The 23,758-nt window shown below is 50.1% G+C and overlaps 1 protein-coding gene and 1 long non-coding RNA gene across 2 annotated transcripts in view; both read left to right on the plus strand.

Annotated features, from left to right (window-relative positions):
* LOC135262146 (uncharacterized) overlaps window positions 1–23,758 on the plus strand; it is a 78,523-nt gene that overhangs the window by 38,725 nt on the left and 16,040 nt on the right. The gene's annotated exons all lie outside the window — the stretch shown is intronic.
* LOC135262140 (thrombospondin type-1 domain-containing protein 7A-like) overlaps window positions 1–23,758 on the plus strand; it is a 67,298-nt gene that overhangs the window by 30,318 nt on the left and 13,222 nt on the right. Inside the window, exons 3-16 of the mRNA XM_064349028.1 lie at window positions 195–443; window positions 1,246–1,427; window positions 3,162–3,320; window positions 5,949–6,152; window positions 7,997–8,191; window positions 11,692–11,938; window positions 12,104–12,219; window positions 14,635–14,767; window positions 14,944–15,047; window positions 15,253–15,447; window positions 15,811–16,077; window positions 18,119–18,297; window positions 21,535–21,668; window positions 22,014–22,167. Of these exons, the coding sequence (XP_064205098.1) occupies window positions 195–443; window positions 1,246–1,427; window positions 3,162–3,320; window positions 5,949–6,152; window positions 7,997–8,191; window positions 11,692–11,938; window positions 12,104–12,219; window positions 14,635–14,767; window positions 14,944–15,047; window positions 15,253–15,447; window positions 15,811–16,077; window positions 18,119–18,297; window positions 21,535–21,668; window positions 22,014–22,167 (2,518 nt within the window). The remainder of the gene's footprint in view (window positions 1–194; window positions 444–1,245; window positions 1,428–3,161; window positions 3,321–5,948; window positions 6,153–7,996; window positions 8,192–11,691; window positions 11,939–12,103; window positions 12,220–14,634; window positions 14,768–14,943; window positions 15,048–15,252; window positions 15,448–15,810; window positions 16,078–18,118; window positions 18,298–21,534; window positions 21,669–22,013; window positions 22,168–23,758) is intronic.

Raw genomic sequence — 23,758 nt, forward strand, 5'->3', positions numbered from 1 at the left:
TGATATATTGATTGATATACTGAGTGATTATTGGTTGACATATTGAGTGATTATTTGTTGATATATTGAGTGATTATTGATTGATATATTGGTTGATATACTGAGTGATTATTGGTTGATATATTGATTGATTATTGATTGATATATTGATTGATGTGTTGATTATTGATTGCCGTATCTCCCCCCCGCTGCAGCCTGTGCTCCCAGGATCCCCTCCCGGAGGTGTTCCGGTCCTGTGTGGTCCCCCGGGACTGTGAGGTCAGCGAGTGGGGGGCCTGGAGCCCCTGCTCCAAGACCTGCTACGACCCCAACGGCCCCCAGGGGGAGCGCTCACGCACACGCCGCGCCCTCCGCTTCCCTGTGGGCGGGGGGGCCGAGTGCCCCGCCCTGGAGGAGGTGGAGCCCTGCACCCCCCAGGGAGAGGGGGTGCCGCCCTGCCCTGTGTGAGTCACCTCTAAAATTTCCATTGTGTCCCACCCTAGGCAAAAAAAAATAATTTGCGGACCCCTTAGAAACATTGGTACATTGGGGCTCTGCCCCAGCCCCACCCCAAAACAAACCTGCAAAGGTGAAAAACCTTAATTTGAAGCAGGTGAAGTTGAGCTTCAGTTGAGCTATGCTGTTAGATGTGAGGAAGCCTTTGATGTTTTTAGTACGTGGAAAGAGGAAGTGACAGGAAGTGATGTAATGATGAGGACACCGTCTGTGTCCTTGTGCTGTTGACAGGAGCGAGTGATGAGGTAAAAGGGGAATAAGTGAGTGTTCAGGGAACATATGGAGGGAGGCTCTCGGTGTCACATGGGGTTTGTGGTTTGGGCGGTTGCCAGGATTTTGGAGGTGGGCGGGGGGGGGGGAGGTGTGTGATGGTGTGTGTGACGAGAGGGGGAGAAACTGGGAGCTTTCTCTAATCTGATCACCCACAGATGGCCTTCTCTCCCTGTCATCGTTCATCTCCCCCCCCCCCCCCCCGGGCTGAGCATGTTCCACATAATCGCCTGCGTGCTCCAATCACTTCCCGTTAAAATACCCCAGCGTGACAAACTGGCAACCCACTGCTCCAGCCCTGCTGAGGATTCCCTGATTGAATCTTTCTCTTTTTTTTGCCTCTCGGTCTTGATTTCATCTGCTTGCCTGAGACTTTCCACTCCTCACTTGGTTACATCTGTGGAATCAGGTAGAATTGGGAATTGTGACATCACAAAGAAATGCTAATTATGACCTCTCTCTCTCTCTCACCTGTCACAGGTACACCTGGAAGACTTCAGAGTGGACTGAGTGCCGGGTGGACTTGTTGCTAAGCCAACAGGACCGACGCCGTGGCAACCAGACCAGCCTGTGTGGGGGCGGGGTCCAGAACCGGGAGGTCTACTGTGCCCAGGGCAACAGTGACCCCGCCTCCTACCTGAACACGGCCCGGGACAAGGAAGGTACCTGCACCTGAGTCTCAGTCTCATTGTCTCATTGTCTCAGTCCCCCCCCATGTGTTTAGCCCTGCCCAGTGATGATGTAATATGTTTGGCCCTACCCAGTGATGATGTAATATGTTTGGCCTTACCCAGTGATGATGTAATATGTTTAGCCCTGCCCAGTGATGATGTAATATGTTTGGCCCTACCCAGTGATGATGTCATCTGTCCAGCCCCCTGTGGGAGGAATGGGTTTTCTGGGTCTAGCGCTTCTGGTCTTATTAGGTTCACTATTAGATTTGGCTGATTTAGAGTAAGAGCGTCTGCTGATTGGCTGAATGCAAGTGTGCTAGAGGTAGATTTTTGGTAATCATGTGGTACTTGGGAATGTAGGGGTGCGCAGTGTGTGTGTGTGTGTGTGTGCGCACCTGTGTGCATGCGTATGGTTGTGTGAGTGTGTGTGAGAGAGAGTGTGTGTGTGTGTGTGTGTGTGTGAGAATGTGTGTGAGAGTGTGTGTGTGTGTGTGTGTGTGAGAGAATGTGTGTGTGTGTGTGTGTGTGTGTGAGAGAATGTGTGAGAGTGTGTGTGTGTGTGTGTGTGTGAGAGAGTGTGTGTGAGAGTGTGTGTGTGCGTGTGTGTGAGAGAGTGTGAGTGTTAGTGTGTGCGTGTGTGTGTGTGTGTGTGAGAGAGTGTGTGTGAGAGTGTGAGTGTGTGTGTGAGAGAATGTGTGTGAGAGTGTGTGTGTGTGAGTGTGTGTGAGAGAGAGAGTGTGTGTGTGTGTGTGTGTGTGTGTGTGTGTGTGTGTGAGAGAGAGAGTGTGTGTGTGAGAGAGAGAATGTGTGTGAGAGTGTGCATGAATTTTGTTAGGCTAATGGCCTTCAAAGAGCAAGCCTCTGGTAAACAATTATTTCTTGTTTGCTTTTTTTTATTTTTATTCGCACAAATAAATAAATTGGCTGCGGAGGACTATCTCCGGGAGATTTGTGGGAGCGGCGGTGACCTCCCTGAGTTCCGCGCTTTTTCATTCGCCGCCGCGAGCGGAAGGGGGCGGAGCTTCGAGGCGGCGAGCGGGGACAAGGACGCGCCGGGGGCTCGCGTCTCTAAATCCCAAAAAGTTTACGACCCCCGACAGCGTTTGCGTTTGCTGCGACAGAGCGAGGCGGGAATAGCTTTTATTTCCTCACGCGCGATCGACTGCCCTCGTCTCTGAAACGTTACCCATCTGGCGCTCGCGCCGAGAACGCTCGGTCACATCAAACATGGCCGATCACAAAACAATCTATACAAAGAACACAAACCGGGAACTCATCCATGCAGCGTGTTTTTTATGAGATAGTGAGATATTTTATGATATTGTTCACAAAAGCCAGGAGTTCTGGATTTACTTAAGAACTGGGTCGGGCACTTTAGCCGTTTAGACACCGGTAAAATTGAAAAGATTAACAAAACTGTTTTAATGAAATTTCCTTTTTTTCCCCTCCCCCAATCGCCTGAAGTGAAGTATGCTTCCGTAATGACTTTTTTGTGTGTTCTGGCTGATAACACGCTTGAAAATTCTCCGGGATCAGCAGAAGCGTTTCTAAACAGTTACCAACATCTGAGGAAGTTGGTAAGAGAGCGAATCGTGAATTTAACCCCCCCAGTGTGACATCAAGAAAGCGGAACCGGAATTAGAACCTGAGTTTGGAATGTTCGCGTCTTGTTCCTGCGTATCCGTGGTGACGGTTGCCGTCTCTCTCTCTGTACCCCCGTAGCCTGGCGCCCCGTGGACAGCCGCCTGTGTCTGGGGCCGGTGCCCAACGCCACCCAGCTGTGCCACATGGAGTGCCCGGTGCAGTGTGCCCTGTCTGCCTGGAACGCCTGGGGGCCCTGCACCCTGGAGAACTGCCAGGAGCCCGCCGCAGGGAAGAAGGGTACGCACCTGCCCCCTGTGCAAAGAGACACACTATACACACTATATACACACCAACACACATTATACACACACACACATGCACACACATGCAGGGAAGAAGGGTACGCACCTGCCCCCTGTGCAAAGAGACATACTATATACACACTATATACACTATACACACTACACACCCACACCATGCACACTATACACCCACATACTATACACACTATATACACACACACAGGTACACGCTACACACACACACACACTATACACACTATGCACACACACACACTACACACACCCACACACATTATACACACACACACACACACAGATCGCTTTAGAACACAGATTACATTACACACGCACTGGCTACATTACACGAGGGACAAGCACATTCATTCTGCCTTTACGAGAGCGAGAGAGAGAGAGAAAGAGAGGGAGACAGACGGAGAGGGAGAGGGAGAGAAAGAGAGGGAGACCGAAGGAGAGAGAAAGAGAGAAGAGGGAGAGAGAGAACGAGATCGAAGGGGAAGAGGAGGAGGAGAGTGTGAGAGAGCGAAGGGGGAGAGGAGTAGGAGAGAGCGGAGGAAAAACACTCTGTGATGCATCTTAATAGCAGATTCTTCTCCCTGCTGTGTTCCTCTGTCTCATCTGTCTCCCCCTGCTCGTACCCAGCAGCAGTCATTAGCACAGAGACATGTACATACAGAGAACACTTGTTTCCTCCTCTCTTTCTTTCTTTCTCCCCCTCTCTCCCCCCTCCCTCTCTCTCCCCTATCTCCCCCTATCCCTCTCTCTCCCTCTCCCTCCCCCATCCATCTCTCTCTCCCTCTCTTTCTCTTCCTCACCCTCTCTCTCCCTCCCTTCTTCTCCTTCTTCTTCTGCTTCTTTCCACCTCCTTCCCCCTCCCTCTTCCTCAGTCAGAAACCAAATCAATTTTTGACCTCAGAACACACCCTGCTAATGCACCCGCAACCTGGGTTTCCATTTCCAAACTGAGCAATAAGAAAATTTAAAAAACATTGCCATAATCCTTTGGGGGTTTACTGTATGTGAGCATAAATCATGATGGATGGAATTCGTATTAGGCCGGAACATTCCGGGAAGAATTCCGGATGCTTGGAATAATGAGGAATAACTGGATTGTAACGTAATCTTAAAATCCATTGCGGTTGTCGGTCAGCTACCCTTCTAGCTGCTAACACTGCTTCCATCAGGAATGCGATTGCTCCTGATTGCTCCTGATTTCTCCTTATTAATCAGGAAACTGATTTTTCAGACTCGAAATGTCTTTGCCAGAGGCAGAGAGACTTAGGTTTATAATAAGCACACTCATACATACACACACACACACACTGATACACACACACTTTCTCTCTCTCACACACACACCCATACACACCCATACACACACACACACGGATACACACAGACACACACGGACACACACACACACACACACTTTCTGTCTCTCTCTCACACACACACCCACACACACACACACACACACACACACACAGAGCTTGTTCTCTTTGTAAACTGATAACAGGACAAATGATCAGCAATAAAAACCCAGCACTGCTGCCGCCCCCCGGGGACACAAGCAAGGGGCAGTTTGTCACGGGTGATGACCTCATCTCCTTAGAGCTTGAAGAAGAGCTGCGATTGGTTAAATCAGCGGCACCCCGGCTGTCCTGAGGTCATTGACTGAGGTTGCCATGGGAATTCACCCCAAAATGGAGAAACCTCCTTATTCTGACTTCCTGCAAGGAAATGAAAAATCAGAGCAGAAACAAACCAGGATTGGCTTCAGCACCTGAATACTGAACCTCGAACCCCGAACACTTCCTGCACCCTTATCGTGCCTGCACAGCTGTGTGGGGGAGAACTCTGAGGTGGAATGGTTGCCGGTTCCAATCCCTGCCGAGGCACAGCAGCTGTGCCCTTGAGCAGGAATCCTTGAAGGCGGGAGAATTCCCCGTGTTAACAGTCGGATGGATGCGTCTGTCACTTCGCGTAAAAACGGGCACAACAAAGAAAGAGTAATTCTGTTCATTATGCAAAGCTATTCCAATAAGGTCCTTCATCTTCTGAGTTTAATGCGCTGTCGTGTTACATGTGCTATTAACGGTTAGCAGTAATGACACCACACTGACTGTAAGGTGAACTTAATATATATCACAGGCTCACACTTTGGTGATGCAAAAACAGGTCAAACTCGATTAAAAAAAAAGAACATAGAGAAGGACGGAGAAAGAGAAGGAGAGAGAGAGTGTGAAAGATGAAAGAGTGAATGAGTCAGAGAGGGAGTGGAAGAAGGGGAAACGGTGGGAGGGAGGGGGGATGTTGAAGGAGAAGGAGTTCTGGCGTGTGTGTGAATATTAATTACCGAATGTTTTAGTTTTACTTTCTTTTCCCCAGTGACAAATAGAGAGAGAGAGAGAGAGAGAGAGAAGGGGGGGATGAGGAAGGGAGAGAGAGAAGGAGAGAGCAAGAGAGAAGGGGGAGAAAGAGACAAGGGGGAGAGGAAGAGGAGAGTGCGAGAGAGAGAAGGGGGAGAGGAGGAGGAGGAGAGACTGAGAAAGAGAAGGAATTGTGGGAACTCTGCGAAGGTTAATTACCGCACTTTTTTTAACAGGCTTCAAGCTGCGGAAGCGCGCCATCGTGAACGAGCCGACGGGCGGAGCCGGCAGCTGCCCTCACCTGGCGGAGGCCGTGCCCTGTGACGAGCCCAGCTGCTACGCCTGGCTGGTGGCGGCGCTGGAGGCGTGTCTCCCTGACAACGGCAGGCCGTGCGGGCCGGGGACGCAGGTGCCGCGGGCGCAGTGCGTCGACAGCGACGGTGAGGGCCGCATGCCGCCGCTTACCCAGCATGCACCGGTACAGTGGCAGGATTGCATGGCGCATGTAGGGTGGCAGTGTAATATAACGGGGAAGGAAATGGTCTTGTAACCAAGGGAGAGTAAGAAAACGTATGCTGTCCTTTACCCAGCATGCACCAGTACCATAATATTAGTCGCCCAGTGTTTTGTGTTTAATGGGTTTTATTATAATTCCCCTTTTTCAAGATCATAGTTTTATTCTGTGTAGATTTTATTCCCCACACACTGCACTCTTGTATCTGTGCACTGTTTCGCAAACAGAGCTGAAAGTTATTTTTGCATCAGTGATGCTACGGAGAGAAGGGGGGTTTCATTTTAGCTGCATTAAATCGGCCAATCAGAATGCGGACTGGGCGTCGGCCAATCGGAATGGGGGTAATCAGGCCCTTTTCAGTTCTGCGGCGCATCTGGCGTTTCTGATGTTGCCGTGGTGATCACCGCACATTCCCACACTCAAAGACCTTTTCCGCCAGAGACAATATCCGTAATGATCGCCGTGGAATTAATGACCGCTGTAAGAGCTGGACCTGCGATGATATAGATATTGTTCAGATCGCTCTCCGAGTGGCTATTATAGCATGATATTACTGCCCTGTTTGCACCCGGGGGAAGCGTGTGTGTGTATGCGTGTGAGTGTGTGTGTGTGTGAGTGTGAGTGTGGGTGTGGGTGTGGGTGTGGTTGTGTGAATGCGTGTGTGTGTGTGTGTGAATGCGTGTGTGTGTGTGTGGGTGTGGGTGTGTGTGTGTGTGTGTGTGTGTGTGTGTGTGTGTGTGTGTGTGTGTGTGTGGGTGTGTGTGTGTGGGTGTGGGTGTGGGTGTGGTTGTGGTTGTGTGAATGCGTGTGTGTGTGTGTGTGAATGCGTGTGTGTGTGTGTGTGTGTGAATGCGTGTGTGTGTGTGTGTGAATGCGTGTGTGTGTGTGTGCGGGGGGGGGTTGTTGAAGGTGACCGCGGTCCCCCATCAGTAAGCTGCAGAGGTGTTCAGTGCAGGCCTGGTGTTAAGAAGCCAATTACTCTAAATCAGCTCCCCTGCCACTGAACGCGGGTGCAAATTTAATGTCTCTTTACTGCAGCCTGTCACTGGGGAGACCCCCCCCTCGGCCCCCACCCCCGCTCCCGAACCTGACAGGCCTGATGGAAAAGGCTGTTAGTGCTGTCGCCTGGAGTTTTCACTCACACACTGTGTTCTGTGTGTGTGTGTGTTCCTCCAGGGTACTATCCCACTGTAGTTGACACAGCTGGGTTTCAGGGTTAAAATCTTCACCAGAACCAAACAAACTCTGCATTCAGAGTTGTGCAGTTTGAGAACTTTTTACACTGAGGGAAAAAAACTGAATATCTCAGCTGAATAAAATCGGGCTTAGCATCGTGATATTTGCTTTCTTTGATCGCACGTGTCTGAGCATACTCAAAAGTATGCCCTCGGTGCTCGGTCTGCAGGGTTAATGATGAACGTGCACCTCGGGGAGAGAGAGGGCGGAGTCCCCTGTGATGTCATCGCCCCGGGGGGGTAATTGGCGACAGCGCGTGTGGGCCACTGATTTAAGCGCTTGTGCTGGAGACAGATTCATGTATTTTTTGCCTCATCTTAGTAGGGTGAGATCTGATTGTTTGTCACACAGCATTGTGATATCTGATTGGTTATACACACAGCAGGGTGAGCTCTGATTGGTTGTACACACAATATGGTGAGCTCTGATGGGTTGTACACACAGCATGGTGAGCTCTGATTGGTTGCACACACAGCATTGTGAGATCTGATTGGTTGTACACACAGCATTGTGAGTTCTGATTGGCTGTTGCAGGCGCTCCGGCGGAGACGCAGCTGTGCCGGGACGCGATCCTGCCCATCCCGGTGGCGTGCGAGGTGCCCTGCCCCAGAGACTGCGCCCTCAGCCCCTGGAGCTCTTGGTCCCCCTGCTCCCACACCTGCTCCGGCAAGACCACCGAGGGGCGCCAGGCCAGAGCCCGCGCCGTCCTGGCCTACGGAGCGGGCGACGGTGAGCGCCCCCGCCCGCCGGGGATTACCGCCAACGCGCACGCACACGGGCAGCAGGGTAGGGTAACGGGTAAAGAGCTGGGCTAGGAACCAGAAGGTCACGGGTTCGATTCCCCGGGTAGGACACTGTCGTTGTGCCCCTGAGCAAGGTACTTAACCTGCACTGCTTCAGTACATATCCAGCTGTGTAAATGGCTGCAGTGTAAATGCTACGTAAAACGTTGTGTAAGTCGCTCTGGATGAGAGCGTCCGCTAAATGCCTGTAATGTAATGTACAGCTCCCCCCCCCATCCCCCATTTTGAAATACTCTGTAATGCAATGACTTCAGCCCTCTTTATTTTATCAGCCATTAACTTTACTTAACAGGTCATTCTGACTCAGAGCTAATTCTCACTTTACAATGACGGCCTGGCCAAAAGGGGGTTCCTGATGAAGCACAAAAATGCTCACGAAATGTGTGTAGTAAATTTTTACAGTTCTGTCCCTGTAGTCTCATAGCAACAGGGCAGACCGTTGCCTGGGTGATGGTGACGCGGGGTTTGGGGGGGCGTGGCACAGTGCAGCCAATGGGGTTGCAGCTAGCGTTAGCGGTAACCTGTGGGTGACACTGCCGCCCGCTGTGACTGTATCGGCTGTGTTATTCCCCGTGGTAGTCATGCCGACGGGGGGCCCTGTGTGGTGAGACGTGTTAGCAGTGTTAATGGGACCCCCGTGGTTATCGTCATGGTGCACTCTTCCATCGGAATGTGCAACACGTGTTACTTTAACCCTTCGAGGGGTGAAGGTCGCAAACGTGCGATCGGAATGTTCTTGACCGAACATTCCAGTGCTGATGTCACATTCGCTGCTGGTAACTGAAATGCAATGGAGTTCTCGAACACTGACTTAGAATTTTGAAGAAGAAGAAGAAGAAAAAAAAGCATTCCAAAAAACCAACTCTTCAAAGGGTTAAAAGAATGCTCGGTAATTGTGATGTCATAGTTGTAATGGAATCCTGCGGTGGCAATAGGATGTCACAGTGGAAGTGCCGTGGTGGGATGCCTGGTTTGAATAAATCTCCCCGTGCAGGGATATGCAGGATCTTGTGTCCTTCTGCTGAAGAGTGGGAGCTGATGATGGTATGCGTGAGAAAGTGGTGCGGAGACCTCCATGGAGTCGTTAGAGAAACTCCGCTGTCCTTGTCTCCTCTCAGAGGTCTCTGTAGCGTGCTGCTGAGTGATTTCTCTTTGGTGCAGACAGCGTTGCTCCTACAGAGGAAACTGTCTGGATAGAGGCTGGCTTGGCAGTAGTGTGTCATACTGTGTTGGTTTGGGAACTGGGAGATGCTACTGCTTAGCGCTTAGGGAGCTGGGAGTTATTTGAATGCTCTGGGCGTCCCATGGTGAATTTATCATGGCTCTGAAAACGTGCGCGCCCGTACACCTTCAGAAACGTGCGCGCCCGTACACCTTCAGAAACGTGCGCGCCCGTACACCTTCAGAAACGTGCGCGCCCGTACACCTTCAGAAACGTGCGCGCCGTACACCTTCAGAAACGTGCGCGCCCGTACACCTTCAGAAACGTGCGCGCCCGTACACCTTCAGAAACGTGCGCGCCCGTACACCTTCAGAAACGTGCGCGCCCGTACACCTTCAGAAACGTGCGCGCCCGTACACCTCCAGAAACGTGCGCGCCCGTACACCTCCAGAAACGTGCGCGCCCGTACACCTTCAGAAACGTGCGCGCCCGTACACCTTCAGAAACGTGCGCGCCCGTACACCTTCAGAAACGTATGCACCTGTACCCTTTCTCACAGCCGAAATATCAGCACTCTACTCAAAACTATATATATATATGTACATATATATATATGCGAATGGTCTTATTTTATGTGTCATTTCTACACTGCTTCCAATCTCATGAATATTAATGAGTGTAAAAATATTAATGAGCTTGTTAATGAACAAGCTCTCAGATACTGATTGAATATTCGTATAATAAAATATTCTGTGTCATCCCTCTGTATATGATTTATGTATGTTTGTGGTGTATATAAATGTACATAAATGCACTATATACTGTACATACATATATAATGTGTGTGTATATATATATATATATATACACACACACACACAAACACGTACACATTCACAGTTTAAATATTGAAATATTGATGATAAAGTAGGTACAGGTGACTCATGTCTACATATACCCTAAAGTAAGTTAGTCTCCTCTCTGAAATGGTTTTTGTCATAAATAATGTCACAGGGAAATAATATTTATTTATATATGTAAAATAAATAAATAATACAATTATATATCTTTTTCTGTATAGGGCATTAAATGTCTCAAAGTCAGTTATGAAACATCTGACATCGGACAGTTCTAAAGTATCTTAAAACTTTCCACCATGCAATTCTAAACTCTTTTACCGCCAACCCACTCATTTGGGAGCATATTTTTTTGGGAAAATAGATGTCAGTGTATGTGACATAATTTGACCCATATCTGGTGTGTTTGTGTGAGCTGAGTGTGTGTGAGTGTGTTTGCTGTTTTTCACTTGTTTCCTGCATTCACAGGCTGTAATCCTAGTCACCTGTGATTGGCTGGTTGATGCGGATATTTCCCCGCTGTGATTGGTACTTGGCATCAGGCTCAGAGTTCCTGTCGCTCCCTCTTAGCGCTCAGACAGTTCCCAGCCGTGCAGCCTGTCTCTCTTTTAATGAACATCTTTAGCGTGAGAAGCGTTTCCCCGGAGACGGCTGTCACTGGCATGTTTTAATGCAGCTGTAAACACTGGGGAAATCAGTGGGGTTTACTTCCTGATTGGGCTTCAGAACTGAGAAGTCTGATTGGTTTACTTTCTGAATGGGCCTATATTAGCATCACATGAATGTAGGAATGTTTTCTGAGGGAGGGGTTGTTTAAAAAGGGGGCTGTTCTGACTGTATTTGTTGTGTGTGTGTGTGTGTGTGTGTGTGTGTGTGTGTGTGTGTGTGTGTGTGTGTGTGTCTGCGTGTGTGTGTCTGTGTGTGTGTGTGTGTGGTCTCTATGTGTGTGTGGTCTCTGTGTGTGTGTGTGTGTGTGTGTGTCTGCGTGTGTGTGTCTGTGTGTGTGTGGTCTCTGTGTGTGTGTGTGTCTGTGTGTGTGTCTGTGTGTGTGTGTGTGTGTGTGTGTGTGTGTGTGTGTGTCTGTGTGTGTGGGATCTCTGTGTGTGTCTGTGTGTGTGTGTGTGTGTCTGTGTGTGTGTGTGTGTGTGTGTGTGTGTGTGTGTGTGTGTGTGTGTCTGTGTGTGTGGGATCTCTGTGTGTGTCTGTGTGTGTGTGTGTGTGTGTGTGTGTCTGTGTGTGTGTGTGTGTCTGTGTGTGTGGATCTCTGTGTGTGTCTGTGTGTGTGTGTGTGTGTGTCTGCGTGTGTGTGTGTGTGTGTGTGTGTGTGTGTGTGTGTCTGTGTGTGTGGGATCTCTGTGTGTGTGTGTGTGGTCTGTGTGTGTGTGTGTGTGTGTGTGTGTACTGCAGGAGGAGCTCAGTGCCCTAACAGCAGCAGTCTGCAGGAGTCTCGCAGCTGTAACAGTCACCCCTGCACCGTGTACCACTGGCAGGCCAGCTCCTGGGGCCAGTGCATCGAAGACTCCTCCCTCTCCTCCGTGAACTCCTCCTCCGGCTCCGCCCACGGGCCTGCCGGGGGCGTGGCCTGCTCCATCGGCATGCACACCCGCAAGGTCATCTGCGTGCGGGACAGCGTGGGACAGGTGCCCCCCAAAAAGTAAGGAGAGAGGTGGGGGGGCGGAGGGGGCGAGTCGGCTAAGGGCGGCCCAACGGATGTTGTCATGGGAACGCTTCTTTACGCTTCTGTATGCACAGTTGTGAAGCTGGAGCGTTGAAAGGGCCTGTTTTTTGGGGGAGCTGAGCACACCTGGTGTGTCTGCAGGTGTCCGGAGAGCCTGCGGCCGGAGACAGTGCGGCCGTGTCTCCTACCGTGCAAACGGGACTGCGTGGCCACGCCCTACAGCGACTGGACCCCCTGCCCCTCCACCTGCCAAACAGGTAAACCCCCTGCCCCTCCACCTGCCAAACAGGTAAACCACCTGCCCCTCCACCTGCCAGACAGGTAAACCCCCTGCCCCTCCACCTGCCAGACAGGTAAACACCCTGCCCCTCCACCTGCCAGACAGGTAAACCCCATCATTCACCTGTGAAACAGGTAAACCCCCATCATTCTCTACCTGCCAAACAGGCATGTGCAGCAGTGCTAGAGGTCTGCACAGGCACGGAATTTAAGCAAAATGAAAGTTCATTTCTCCAAACAAAAACACATTTAAAACACAAAGTAATGAATTTTCACTTGCAAGAAAACAAACCCGAAGCCCAACCCAAGTTGTATTTGGGAAGACAGCGACCCAAACCCCCAAACCCCCAAACCCAGCTGGAAGCCTCAGGCTTGGGCTGCGGGCCTCTACGCGGTACACAGTGAACACACAGAGGAATGATAGCAGCGCTTACTCCAAGCTGCAGGGTGGAGACAAAGCCCCCCCCCCCCCACTCTGACACATCTGAGGTAATTCCGGCTGAAGACCGAACAGCTTTCAGCTTTTTAAAAGCGGGAACAAGCCTGCTGCATGTTTGTGTGATTCCCTCTAATCCACAACCGTAAAACGTTCCTGTTAAAATCACAAGATTGTATCAAAGCCGTACTTCATTCGGTGTGCAATCTTTCTCCTGTTCGAGCAGCCGTTATATATATATATATATATTTTTTTTAGGATGACTAGGGGTTGTCTGCAGTTATTTCGGTCGCGATGAGATCAAAACGTGCGACTGTTTGCGGTTCCTCCTCTCTCTCTCCGTCAGCGTTTTCACCATAAATAAATCCCTCAGGCCTGTTCAGCTTCGATGCCTCTCTCCAGCGAAATTCTGTACATCCGCAAAACGGGGGTGAAAGGAACGATGGTGCTCGGGCAACGCGTTTACGCCGACGAGCGGAACCGTACGACGCCACGAGAGTTCTGCCAATCGGAGACGGGTTCTCGCCAATCGGAGCGACGAATCGACCGGTTCTCTGGCCAATTGGAGACCGGTTCTCTGGCCAATCGGAGACCGGTTCTCTGGCCAATCGGAGACCGGTTCTCTGGCCAATCGGAGACCGGTTCTCTGGCCAATCGGTTTGGCTCTGGCGCCGAGCTCGACTGTCTGAGAGCTCGGAGCGTCTGATCGTTTTGATCGCGGACTTTGAGCCCGTCCCACGTGACTGCAGTGGGTAACAGTAGCTCAAAGTCTCTGTGGTCCAAGACTGAAGGATCATACCGCCAATTATTTTCCATTTCTGGGTCCGCTTTGTCTGCTTTCACCCCCTTTGTTTTGCTTTGGAGTTACTTTTGCTGTGAATTGTGCCAAAAGTGTTTTTGCGTGAATCGCCCCTTAGCAGAGAGAGTTTGAGTTTCAGTGGCCCCTCGAAAATAAAAATGATGTCTAAAATATAAACGGCTCCATCTTAACATGTTAGATATGCTGTGGTTTTGAAATAAACACTCACACATGAAGTTGGCTAAGTTTTCATGATTCCCAATAGAAAATGAAGTTAAAGTTCATTTTTGTCATTGGCATGTCACCACTGGAAAAAAAATAAATGGTGAAAATAGGAAGTAAGACACAAAAAATATTACAATCAACAGAATCATTTAAGTGTGTGTGTGTGTGTGTTTCTGTGTGTCATGGCTTCCCAGTCCCTGATTGGTCCAGAGTGATATAACCGCACACTTCCTGTAAAGGCTGAAGTGGGCAGGGATTGGATCGATATGGACACTTTCTTTCGTTACACTGTCTCTGTCTGATTGGAAGATGGCTCCTTATCAATCCCTGTTGCCTCTCAGCCAATAAAGAGACTGAACAGACCTGGGTCTGGTTATTATTTGACATGCTTAAGCCCTTTATGCCAGGGGTGCACACCAACGGTCGATCTGTTTCAGGGTTTTGTGCCAACTTCTGCTCTTAATTATTTCATTAGCTCAAACATATCTTGTCCTGACATTTGTATAACTATCAGATTCAGCGACAAACTGAGTATTCTAAAGATTTTGCTGTGGTCAAATAGAGGAGTGAACCAGTATAGATTATAGAGTTGTCTGAAAAACTAAAGCTAAGTGGTAACTGGTTGGAATAAAGACCAGTACGCAGACCAATCCTCCAGGACTGGAGCACCCCTGCTTTGGACACTCCTGCAGTGACATTGAACCAAAAGACTATTTTTGTTAGAAATGTTTTTCACTGACACTTCACAAGGAATCTGCAGAAGGGTTACTACATTTCACTGAAATCTAATACGCTTAATTAGGTTATGGATGTCTGGCAAAAAATCTGGCAAAATGTAAGTTGCACACACACAAACACACACATGCACACACACAAGGCATCCCAAACTGGGATAAATAGTCACCTGCGTGTTTGTGATGTCTTCTCACCCAGGTAGCAGCACGAAGAAGAAGCAAAGCAGGAAACGCATCATCATCCAGCTGCCGGCCAATGGGGGACTGGACTGCCCCGAGGTTCTGTCCCAGGAGAGGGAGTGCGAGGCTCCGTCTGTGTGCCAGGGGTACAGGTGAGTACCTGAGACACCTGCAGCCACACCTGTGTGTGTAACTGTGTTCGCCTGCCTATCGCTCCATCGATCGATAGCGTGCCCATCACCTGTTCGGACAGAGCAGCTGCAGGTTGGGCTGATTTCTGTTTTAGTGTTAACTGAATGTGTGTGTCTGTGTGTGTGTGCGCGTGTAGGTGGAAGACACACAAGTGGCGGCGGTGCCAGCTGTTGCCGTGGGCGATCAGGCAGGGCAGCCCTGGAGCACAGGAGAGCTGTGGACCAGGTCTGCAAACCCGAGGTAATGATGTCATCGGCTTGGCCTCCCATTGTGATGTCATCAACGGAACTCTGCACAGTGGCTGCTTGAGTTACGGCCTCTGCAGATCTTTGGCTTCTATTTAATGTAACTGTACTGTGCCTGCCTGTCCCCTTAAATTTGATGTCTCCGTTTGTAAGCGCGTTTGAAACATCTGTGTGACCGTGCGTCCGCGCTCTCTGTGCAGCGGTGTCCTGTCGGAAGCAGGACGGGGGACAGGCCGATATCAGGGAGTGTCTGAAGCTGGCCCCCCCCATGCCCCCCGTCACCCAGCCCTGCCAGCTCCCGTGCCAGGACCACTGCCAGCTCACCGCCTGGTCCAAGTTCTCCTCCTGCTCCTCCGACTGCGGGGGCGTCCGCACGCGCAAGAGGGCGCTCGTGGGTAAGGACCACGCCCACGCCCACACGAGACTGGCAGGGCACTTAGTAATGTGCATTTACGGACAACTACACATTACTAGCATACTGAAGTAACTGTGTCATGATGTAGTCTATCGCAGTTGTGATGCCATCAGGGAGGTGAGGTTAGAACTCAACTGATTCCCCGGTATGAGTAGCAACAGTGATGTCACCAGGGGGTGTGGTCAGAGCACTGTGGTGAGAGTGGCGATTATGACATCATTAGAATAGACTAGGGTTAGAGTTGAACTTGCACCTTCCCCCTATGAGTGTGACCATTGTGATGTCATAACGGAGTCAGGCTCAGAGCTGTGATTGGCTGCCGCCCCCCCCCTCCCCGTGGCAGGTAAGAGTAAGAAGAGGGAGCAGTGCAGGAACACGCAGGCCTACCCGCTGAGCGAGACTCGCTACTGCCCGTGCGACAAGCACAGCGCCCAGCCCGTGGGCAACTGGTCCGACTGCGTGCTGCCCGAGCCCGGCCGCGTGGAGGGCATGCTGGGCATGAGGGTGCAGGGCGACGTCAAGGAGTGCGGCCAGGGCTACCGCTACCAGGCCATGGCCTGCTACAACCAGGACCAGCGGCTGGTGGAGACCGCGCGGTGCAGCAGCCACGGTGAGCCGGGGGGGGGTCACCGGGGGTCACCTGGGGGTCACCTGGGGTCAACTGCAATTATACACGTATCACACACACGTGAGTTATTACTGTAATTACACAGGTTGTATTGTATGTTATTATGGTGCAATTACATATTATAGTGGTATTACACACTCTCGTGTCTACTGTGTGTGGTTACTGTGTAATTGAACATGTATTACACACACCTGTGCCTGCTGTGTGTTGTTATAGTGTAATTACACAGGAATTACGCACACCTGTTCCTGCTGTGTGATTACCCTATAATTACTCAGGTATTACACACCTTCACACCTTGTATGTTATTGTAGTGTAATTACAGAGGTAGTACGCACACCTGTCCCTGCTATGTGTTATAGTGTAATTACACATGTATTACGCACACCCATACTTACTCTGTGTTATTACATTGTAATTACACTGGCATTACACGCACCTGTTTCTGCTATATATTATTATAGTGTAATTACACACACACACACACACACACACACACACACACACACTAGTATATGTGACTCATTCAGAACAAATGGGGTCTTGTAGGAGGAGGAAAACACACTGCTTTGCTTTCTCTTTTTCTTTTCCTCAGTCTTTCTCTCACTCTCTCTCTCTCTCTCTCTCACCCCTCGCTCATCTCGATTGCTAAGCGGGAGATCCCCCCCTCCCCCCACCCCTTCCTCCCCGAGCCGCACTGTGAGTGACGCGTTGCCGGGGGCGACCGTGGGGGTCAGTGGCGGCGTCTCCGTGGTGTTTTCCCGCGGTTAATGAGCGGACGGCGGTGGGCGGGGCGGACGTGCTGAGCTTGCTGTTTGTCAGCCGCGCACCGCAAGCGCGTTTCCCGCCAAAAACACGGCGCGTCTCAAACGCATCCCTGGCTACAGCCTGCAGCGCCACCAGCACCCCGAGCTGAAGGCGTATCGAATAAACCGCCAAGTTGGCATTTCACACGGTTTCTGGATGGTGCCGAAACGGTCTGAAATGTTGTTTTTCTCCTTACTGGGTAAGAAAGTGGTGTTTTTTTTCTGTCCGTGTGGCCTTTAGAACGTCAAGTGCTTGTTCGTGAGAGGCAGAGGGCATTGTGGGTAGACCGCGATGTCCTGTTTGTGAAACGGGAGTGACGCCTCTGGGTGGCCGACTGCTCATTCTGTCCTGCCTCGGCTTCTCTCCAAACCAGAAGATTTAAAGAGCTGTTTGCTGAATGAGAGGTCGCAGTCCCGCTCACCTGATTGGTCAGTCTGTGACCCCGGGGACCAGCATCTGCTTCCTGTTTATAATGGCCTTTTCCCTGCATCATTACGCCACTCATTTTAGTGCTATTGTGCTGAAAGGATGCTGAAAACCTCAGCTTCTAGTTTTGCTAATGAGTGTGTCATCGCAGAGGCGATCAGAGGAAGTGACCTCTGCATCTGTGCTCTTTTTTTAAGCATTCTGTTCATCTCTAAAATTCAGAGGATCTCTTCTGGCTCATTTCTTCCTCTCCCTACAGTTTCTTCTCTATCTTTCCCTCTCTCCACATTTTTGTTTCTCTCCCCTCCCCCTCTCAGTTTCTTTGTGTCTCTCCTCAGTTCTTTCTCTCGGTTTACCCTCACCCCATCCGTCCTTCCCCTTCCTTTTCCTCTCTTCTCTCTGTTTCTGCTTTCCTCTCTCTCTCTATTCCTCCCCTCCCCTCTTTATCGCAGTTTCATTTCAATAATGCCTTCTTGGCACGATTGCACAGAACAATATTTCCAATGCAATTATAAATGAAACTATCTCTCCTCTCTCTCCTTTCCCATCTCCTCTCCCTCTCTCTGTCTCTTTGACTGTTTTGCTGTCTCTTTGTCTCTCTCTCTCTCACACACCCACTTTCTCTGTTTCTCCCTGCTCTTGCGCTGTCTCTCTTTCTGTCTCTCTGTCCCCCTCTCTCCTTCTATCTCTCTCTCTCTCTCTCTCTCTCAGGTTACATAGGCCTGTATGATCCCTTGTCCTTCAGACTGTAAGCTCAGTGAGTGTAAACTCTCTCCTCCCTCCCCCCCAGGTTATATTGAGGAGGCCTGTGTGATCCCCTGCCCGTCGGACTGCAAGCTCAGTGAGTGGTCCAACTGGTCGCGCTGCAGCAAGTCCTGCGGCAGCGGTGTCAAAGTCCGGTCCAAGTGGCTCCGGGAGAAACCCTACAACGGCGGCCGACCGTGCCCCAAACTCGACCACCTCAGCCAGGTGAGCACTGGCCCCAAACTCGACCACCTCAGCCAGGTGAGCGCTGGCCCCAAACTCGACCAGGTCAGCCAGGTGAGCGCTGGCCCCAAACTCGACCACCTCAGCCAGGTGAGCACTGGCCCCAAACTCGACCACCTCAGCCAGGTGAGCACTGGCCCCAAACTCGACCGTGCCCCAAACTCCACCGTGCCCCAAACTCGACCACGTCAGCCAGGTGAGCGCTGGCCCCAAACTCGACCAGGTCAGCCAGGTGAGCGCTGGCCCCAAACTCGACCAGGTCAGCCAGGGGAGCGGTAGCCGCTAAGCGACCACTCTGGATTTCGATTGGTCCCTTGCTCAACCAGGAAGTATAACTGAGCTCAGTTCCTCTGCCGGTGCGTCATATTAAAAAGCAAACGGGCGCGGCTGTGGTGACACGAACACGTCCGACTGCAAAGAGAAAGCAGCTGAGAACATGGCATCGTAAGCGCTCGAGGGACTGCGTTCCAGTGACCCGTATCGCAGCGCATTGAGAGACAGACGGGTGATTTAATACTTAATTAATGGGCGAGAATGAAGGCAGCGACGTCGATGTAACGCACTGCATTAAGAGTCTGTTATGATCTTCGGAGTTGTGAGTATGTGTTTGTCATTTATCCGTTTTTACCCCAGATCATAAATAATGGAAGGTTTGGAATTGTTATGCTGTGTTGGTTGCGGGCTGTCCAATTCCGTTCCGAATTTTAATACTTTGATATTTTGCAGGGTTGTGTTACAAAGCAGGGGGGTGGTGATGGTAATGTTGAGCAGATAGAAGCCACTGGAGCTGTATGCCAACTGGCCACTTCCAAGGGTTATAATTTGATGAGCAGAATCACACACTGCAGCTCTCCCTGTAAACTGATTACTGTGGGCAGGCTGTGGATCCTTAAACTTGACTTTTTCTTTTTTTACGAGTGAAGTATTTTCAGGTGATCCCTGCCTCTCTTATCCAATCCCCCGTCGCATCATCTGAGAAATATTGTTTATGAAAAAATCTGAATCGCTGCTGAACCGGGAGCCAAGGGTCTCCTGGTCCTTGTGCCAACTCAGGGTTTCGAAATTAATTTGAGCCCCTGATTGGACAGGCCAAGTCACCGATACATCTTTGTGCCACATGCTGATCTGTTCTGAGTCCTCATTGCCTGGCACCAGCTGATCTGTTCTGAGTCCTCATTGGCCGGCACCAGCTGATCTGTTCTGAGTCCTCATTGGCCGGCACCAGCTGATCTGCTCTGAGTCCTCATTGCTTGGCACCAGCTGATCTGCTCTGAGTCCTCATTGGCCGGCACCAGCTGATCTGTTCTGAGTCCTCATTGGCCGGCACCAGCTGATCTGTTCTGAGTCCTCATTGGCCGGCACCAGCTGATCTGTTCTGAGTCCTCATTGGCCGGCACCAGCTGATCTGTTCTGAGTCCTCATTGGCCGGCACCAGCTGATCTGTTCTGAGTCCTCATTGGCCGGCACCAGCTGATCTGTTCTGAGTCCTCATTGGCCGGCACCAGCTGATCTGTTCTGAGTCCTCATTGGCTGGCACCAGCTGATCTGTTCTGAGTCCTCATTGTTGCTACAATTCTATGGCAACCGTGGCTGTCTCTTCTATGACATCACCATTCTGTCTGAAGGATGCAACTGTTCGGATCAGGTCAAGTGCTGGGCTAGTTTTCTCATGTTGCTTTTTGCCTTGCTAACTTCCCTCCTGCCAAATTCCGGAAGCTAAGTAATGCTCTTAATTATGTTTCACAAATACCGCCAAATCTGAGTAAGAACTTAATTATTTTGGTGATTTATCTGTGCTTTTCATATGGATTTGAGTTTAAAGCATTTAGAGTGAAATTAGCTTGTTTCTCAGTTTAATTTCAGCTAAAATAACAGCCCGATCTGCTACTTCTATGTCAGTGCATATTCAGAGACTGTTCATTTTGGGTTCCTCTAACCAACAATTGGTGTTCCCCCCTGCCCCCTTGCATCATGGGATACGTGATGTCATTCTCTCTGCAGGCCCAGGTGAGGGTGCTCTTCATACCTGATGACAGTTCTTGGTTTCTTGGGGGGTGTTTTTGCATGTTTTAGTGCATGTTTTAGTGCATGATTTTAGCACATTTGAAGATTAAAAACCATCACCTCCTGCATCGGTGTTGATGAATTCGCTGAATTTGTTAGTTCACATGCCTGCTTGCCGCCTGGAGACAGGATGAGGAAAAGCCTTCTCTCTCCTGCATTCCTGTCCTTTCTAACTGTCATGATCTGCCAACTCTCATAACCAAACAGCAATAATAATGCATGCACGCCTGTGTAACTGCATATGAATAATATTCACTGTGCGTGTGTGTGCATGTTTAATGTTGTATTATGTAGGTGGTATATGTGTGGGGTTATATTCTCTTGGTAGTATATGTGATATGGCATATTCTGTAGGTGGCATATGTGTGTTGTGATATATTATGTGGGTACTATGTGTGTAATGGTATAGTCTATGGCTCGTATGTGTATAATGGTATATTCCTTGGGTGGTATGTATGTAATGGCATATTCTGTCTGGTATGTGTCTATGATGGTGTATTCTGCATGCAGTGTGTGTATAATGGTATATTCTGGAGTTGGTATATGAGTATAATGGTATATTCTGTATGTGCTTTGTGTATGTAATGGTATATTGTGTGGGTGTCGTGTGTATAATGGTGTATTCTGTAGGTGGTATATGAGTACAATGGTGTATTATGTGTTGTGCATGCAGGTGTTTGAGGTGGTTCCATGTGTGTAATGATGTTCTGTGGCAGTGATGTGTGTATAAGGGTATATTCTGCAGTTGGTATATGAGTGTAATGGTGTATTATGTACAGTAGGTGGTATGTGTGTGTAATGGTATATTTAGATTGTGTGTGTGATGGTGTATTCTGTGGCTGGTATATGAGTATAATGGTATATTCTGTGGGTGGTATATGAGTATAATGGTAAATTCTGTAGGTGGTATATGAGTATAATGGTATATCCTGTGGCTGGTATATGAGTATAATGGTATATTCTGTTGTGCATGCAGGTGTATGAGGTGGTTCCATATGTATAATGGTATATTCTGTGGGTGGTATATGAGTATAATGGTATATTCCGTGGCTGGTATATGAGTATAATGGTATATTCTGTGGGTGGTTTTTTAGTATAATGGTGTATTCTGTGGCTGGTATATGAGTATAGTGGTATATTCTGTTGTGCACACAGGTGTATGAGGTGGTTCCGTGTGTCAGTGACTGCAGTCAGTACGTGTGGGTGGCTGAGCCCTGGAGCTCGTGGAAGGTGAGCAACGTGGACCTGAAGGAGAACTGCGGAGAGGGAGTGCAGACACGGAAAGTCCGGTATGAGCCACGCCCGTCCCGTACACTGCCACGCCCATCCCACACTCACAGCCACGCCCATCCTGCCCCGTCCCATCCCATATACAGAGGCACGCCCCTCTTGTGTCGGGTTAGAAATGATCAGTGCAGGAAGCAGTCCCATGGGGGGTGGGGGTGGGGGTGGGGGGGCACAGGATATGCAGGTCTCTCCCTGTTGCTCATGTAACTCAATTGGATGCACTTAAATGTTCTCTTAGCTTGTAATTCTGTCTGCACATAAGTGTCTGCGAAATGTGTGTAATCTCATTTTGTTTACTCACACACACACTCTCTCTCTCTCTCTCTCTCTCTCTCTCTCCACCGCAGGTGTGTGCAGAACACAGTGGATGGTCCAGGTGACCCGGTAGATGATTACCTGTGCGATCCGGAGGAGATGCCGCTGGGAGCTCGTGAGAGCCACCTGCCCTGTCCAGAGGACTGCGTCCTGTCAGACTGGGGGTCCTGGTCCCCCTGTACCCCGGTAATGCCCTCCGAAAAACTTAGAGTAGCTAACCAACCTCTGCCTACTGCTGCCAACCATTACCCACCACTGCCTACTGCTGCCAACCATTACCAACCACAGCCTGCTGCTGCCAACCATTACCAACCACAGCCTGATGCTGCCAACCACTGCCTACTGCTGCCAACCATTACTAACCACTGCCTAATGCTGCCAACCATTACCAACCACTGCCTACTGCTGCCAACCATTACCAACCACTGCCTAATGCTGCCAACCATTACCAACCACTGCCTACTGCTACCGACCATTACCAACCACTGCCTACTGCTGCCAACCGTTACCAACCACTGCCTACTGCTGCCAACCATTACCAACCACTGCCTACTGCTGCCAACCATTACCAACCACTGCCTACTGCTGCCAACCATTACCAACCACTGCCTACTGCTGCCAACCATTACCAACCACTGCCTACTGCTGCCAACCATTACCAACCACTGCCTACTGCTGCCAACCATTACCAACCACTGCCTACTGCTACCAACCATTACTAACCACTACTGACCATTACTAACCACTACTAATTACTACCAACCAGAGAGAGAAAGAGGGAGAAAGAGACCAAGAAAGATATGTATGGAGGGAAAGGGAGAGGGAAAGAGAGAGGGAAAGAAAGACATATAGGAGGAGGGAGGGAGAGAGAGAGGAAGAGACAGAGAAAGAGATAGAGATAGGAGGGAGAGAGAGAGAGAGGCAGTTTAAAGCTGTGTGATGTTGTGATTGGTTCACAGATCATTTCCAGGCAGGTGCAGAGGCCTGTGGGGGCTCAGTGGGGTGTCAGCCCCTCCCCTTGCTTCAGTCTGTCTGTGCAAAGGGGTGGCACCGGGGGGGCGCACTGGGGGGTGGGGGGGTACACCGGGGGGGAAGGCACACCAAGGGGGGTCGCTCTAATTGGCTCCCTGTGTCTGAGCTCTGTGAATGAAAGTGTTACTGGGGGGGTTGGCGGGTTTTTCTACTCTGTGGGGGGGTCCTTGTAATTGCACCCCCTGCCCTCCCCCACCCTCACCCCCCTACTCTGCTGGGAAACTGAGCAACTGTATATGTGTTAAAAATGATTATACTTTCCACTGTGAGCAGAGAGACAGAGAAGGATAAGAGTACAGCTATCTGGTACATTCCACAGTGGGGAACCTGACTGTGTTGGGCTGTTTGACTGTGTTGGGCTCTCTTTGGCTGTGTTTGGGTTGTTTTGGGTTATATTTGACTGTGTTTGGCTGTGTTTGACTGTTTTGGGCTCTCTTTGACTGTTTGGTTTGTTTTGGGTTATGTTTGGCTGCGTTGGATGCGTTGGATTGCCTCAGACTGTGTTGGTTTGTGTTTGATTGTCTTTGGTTGTGTTTGAGTTGTTTTGGGTTACGTTTGGATGTGTTGGATTGCCTCAGACTGTGTTGGTTTGTGTTTGGGTTGTTTTGGGTTATGTTCAGCTGTGTTGGATTGCCTTGGACTGTGTTGGGTCATGTTTGACTGTCTTTGGCTGTGTTGGGTTGTGTTTGACGGTATGTATTCGTCCATCTTATCACCACGGCGTTAGCCGTTTGCCTGTGTTGGA

This window comes from Anguilla rostrata, chromosome 8, assembly GCF_018555375.3.
Source record: "Anguilla rostrata isolate EN2019 chromosome 8, ASM1855537v3, whole genome shotgun sequence".
Classification (NCBI taxonomy): Eukaryota; Metazoa; Chordata; class Actinopteri; order Anguilliformes; family Anguillidae; genus Anguilla; species Anguilla rostrata.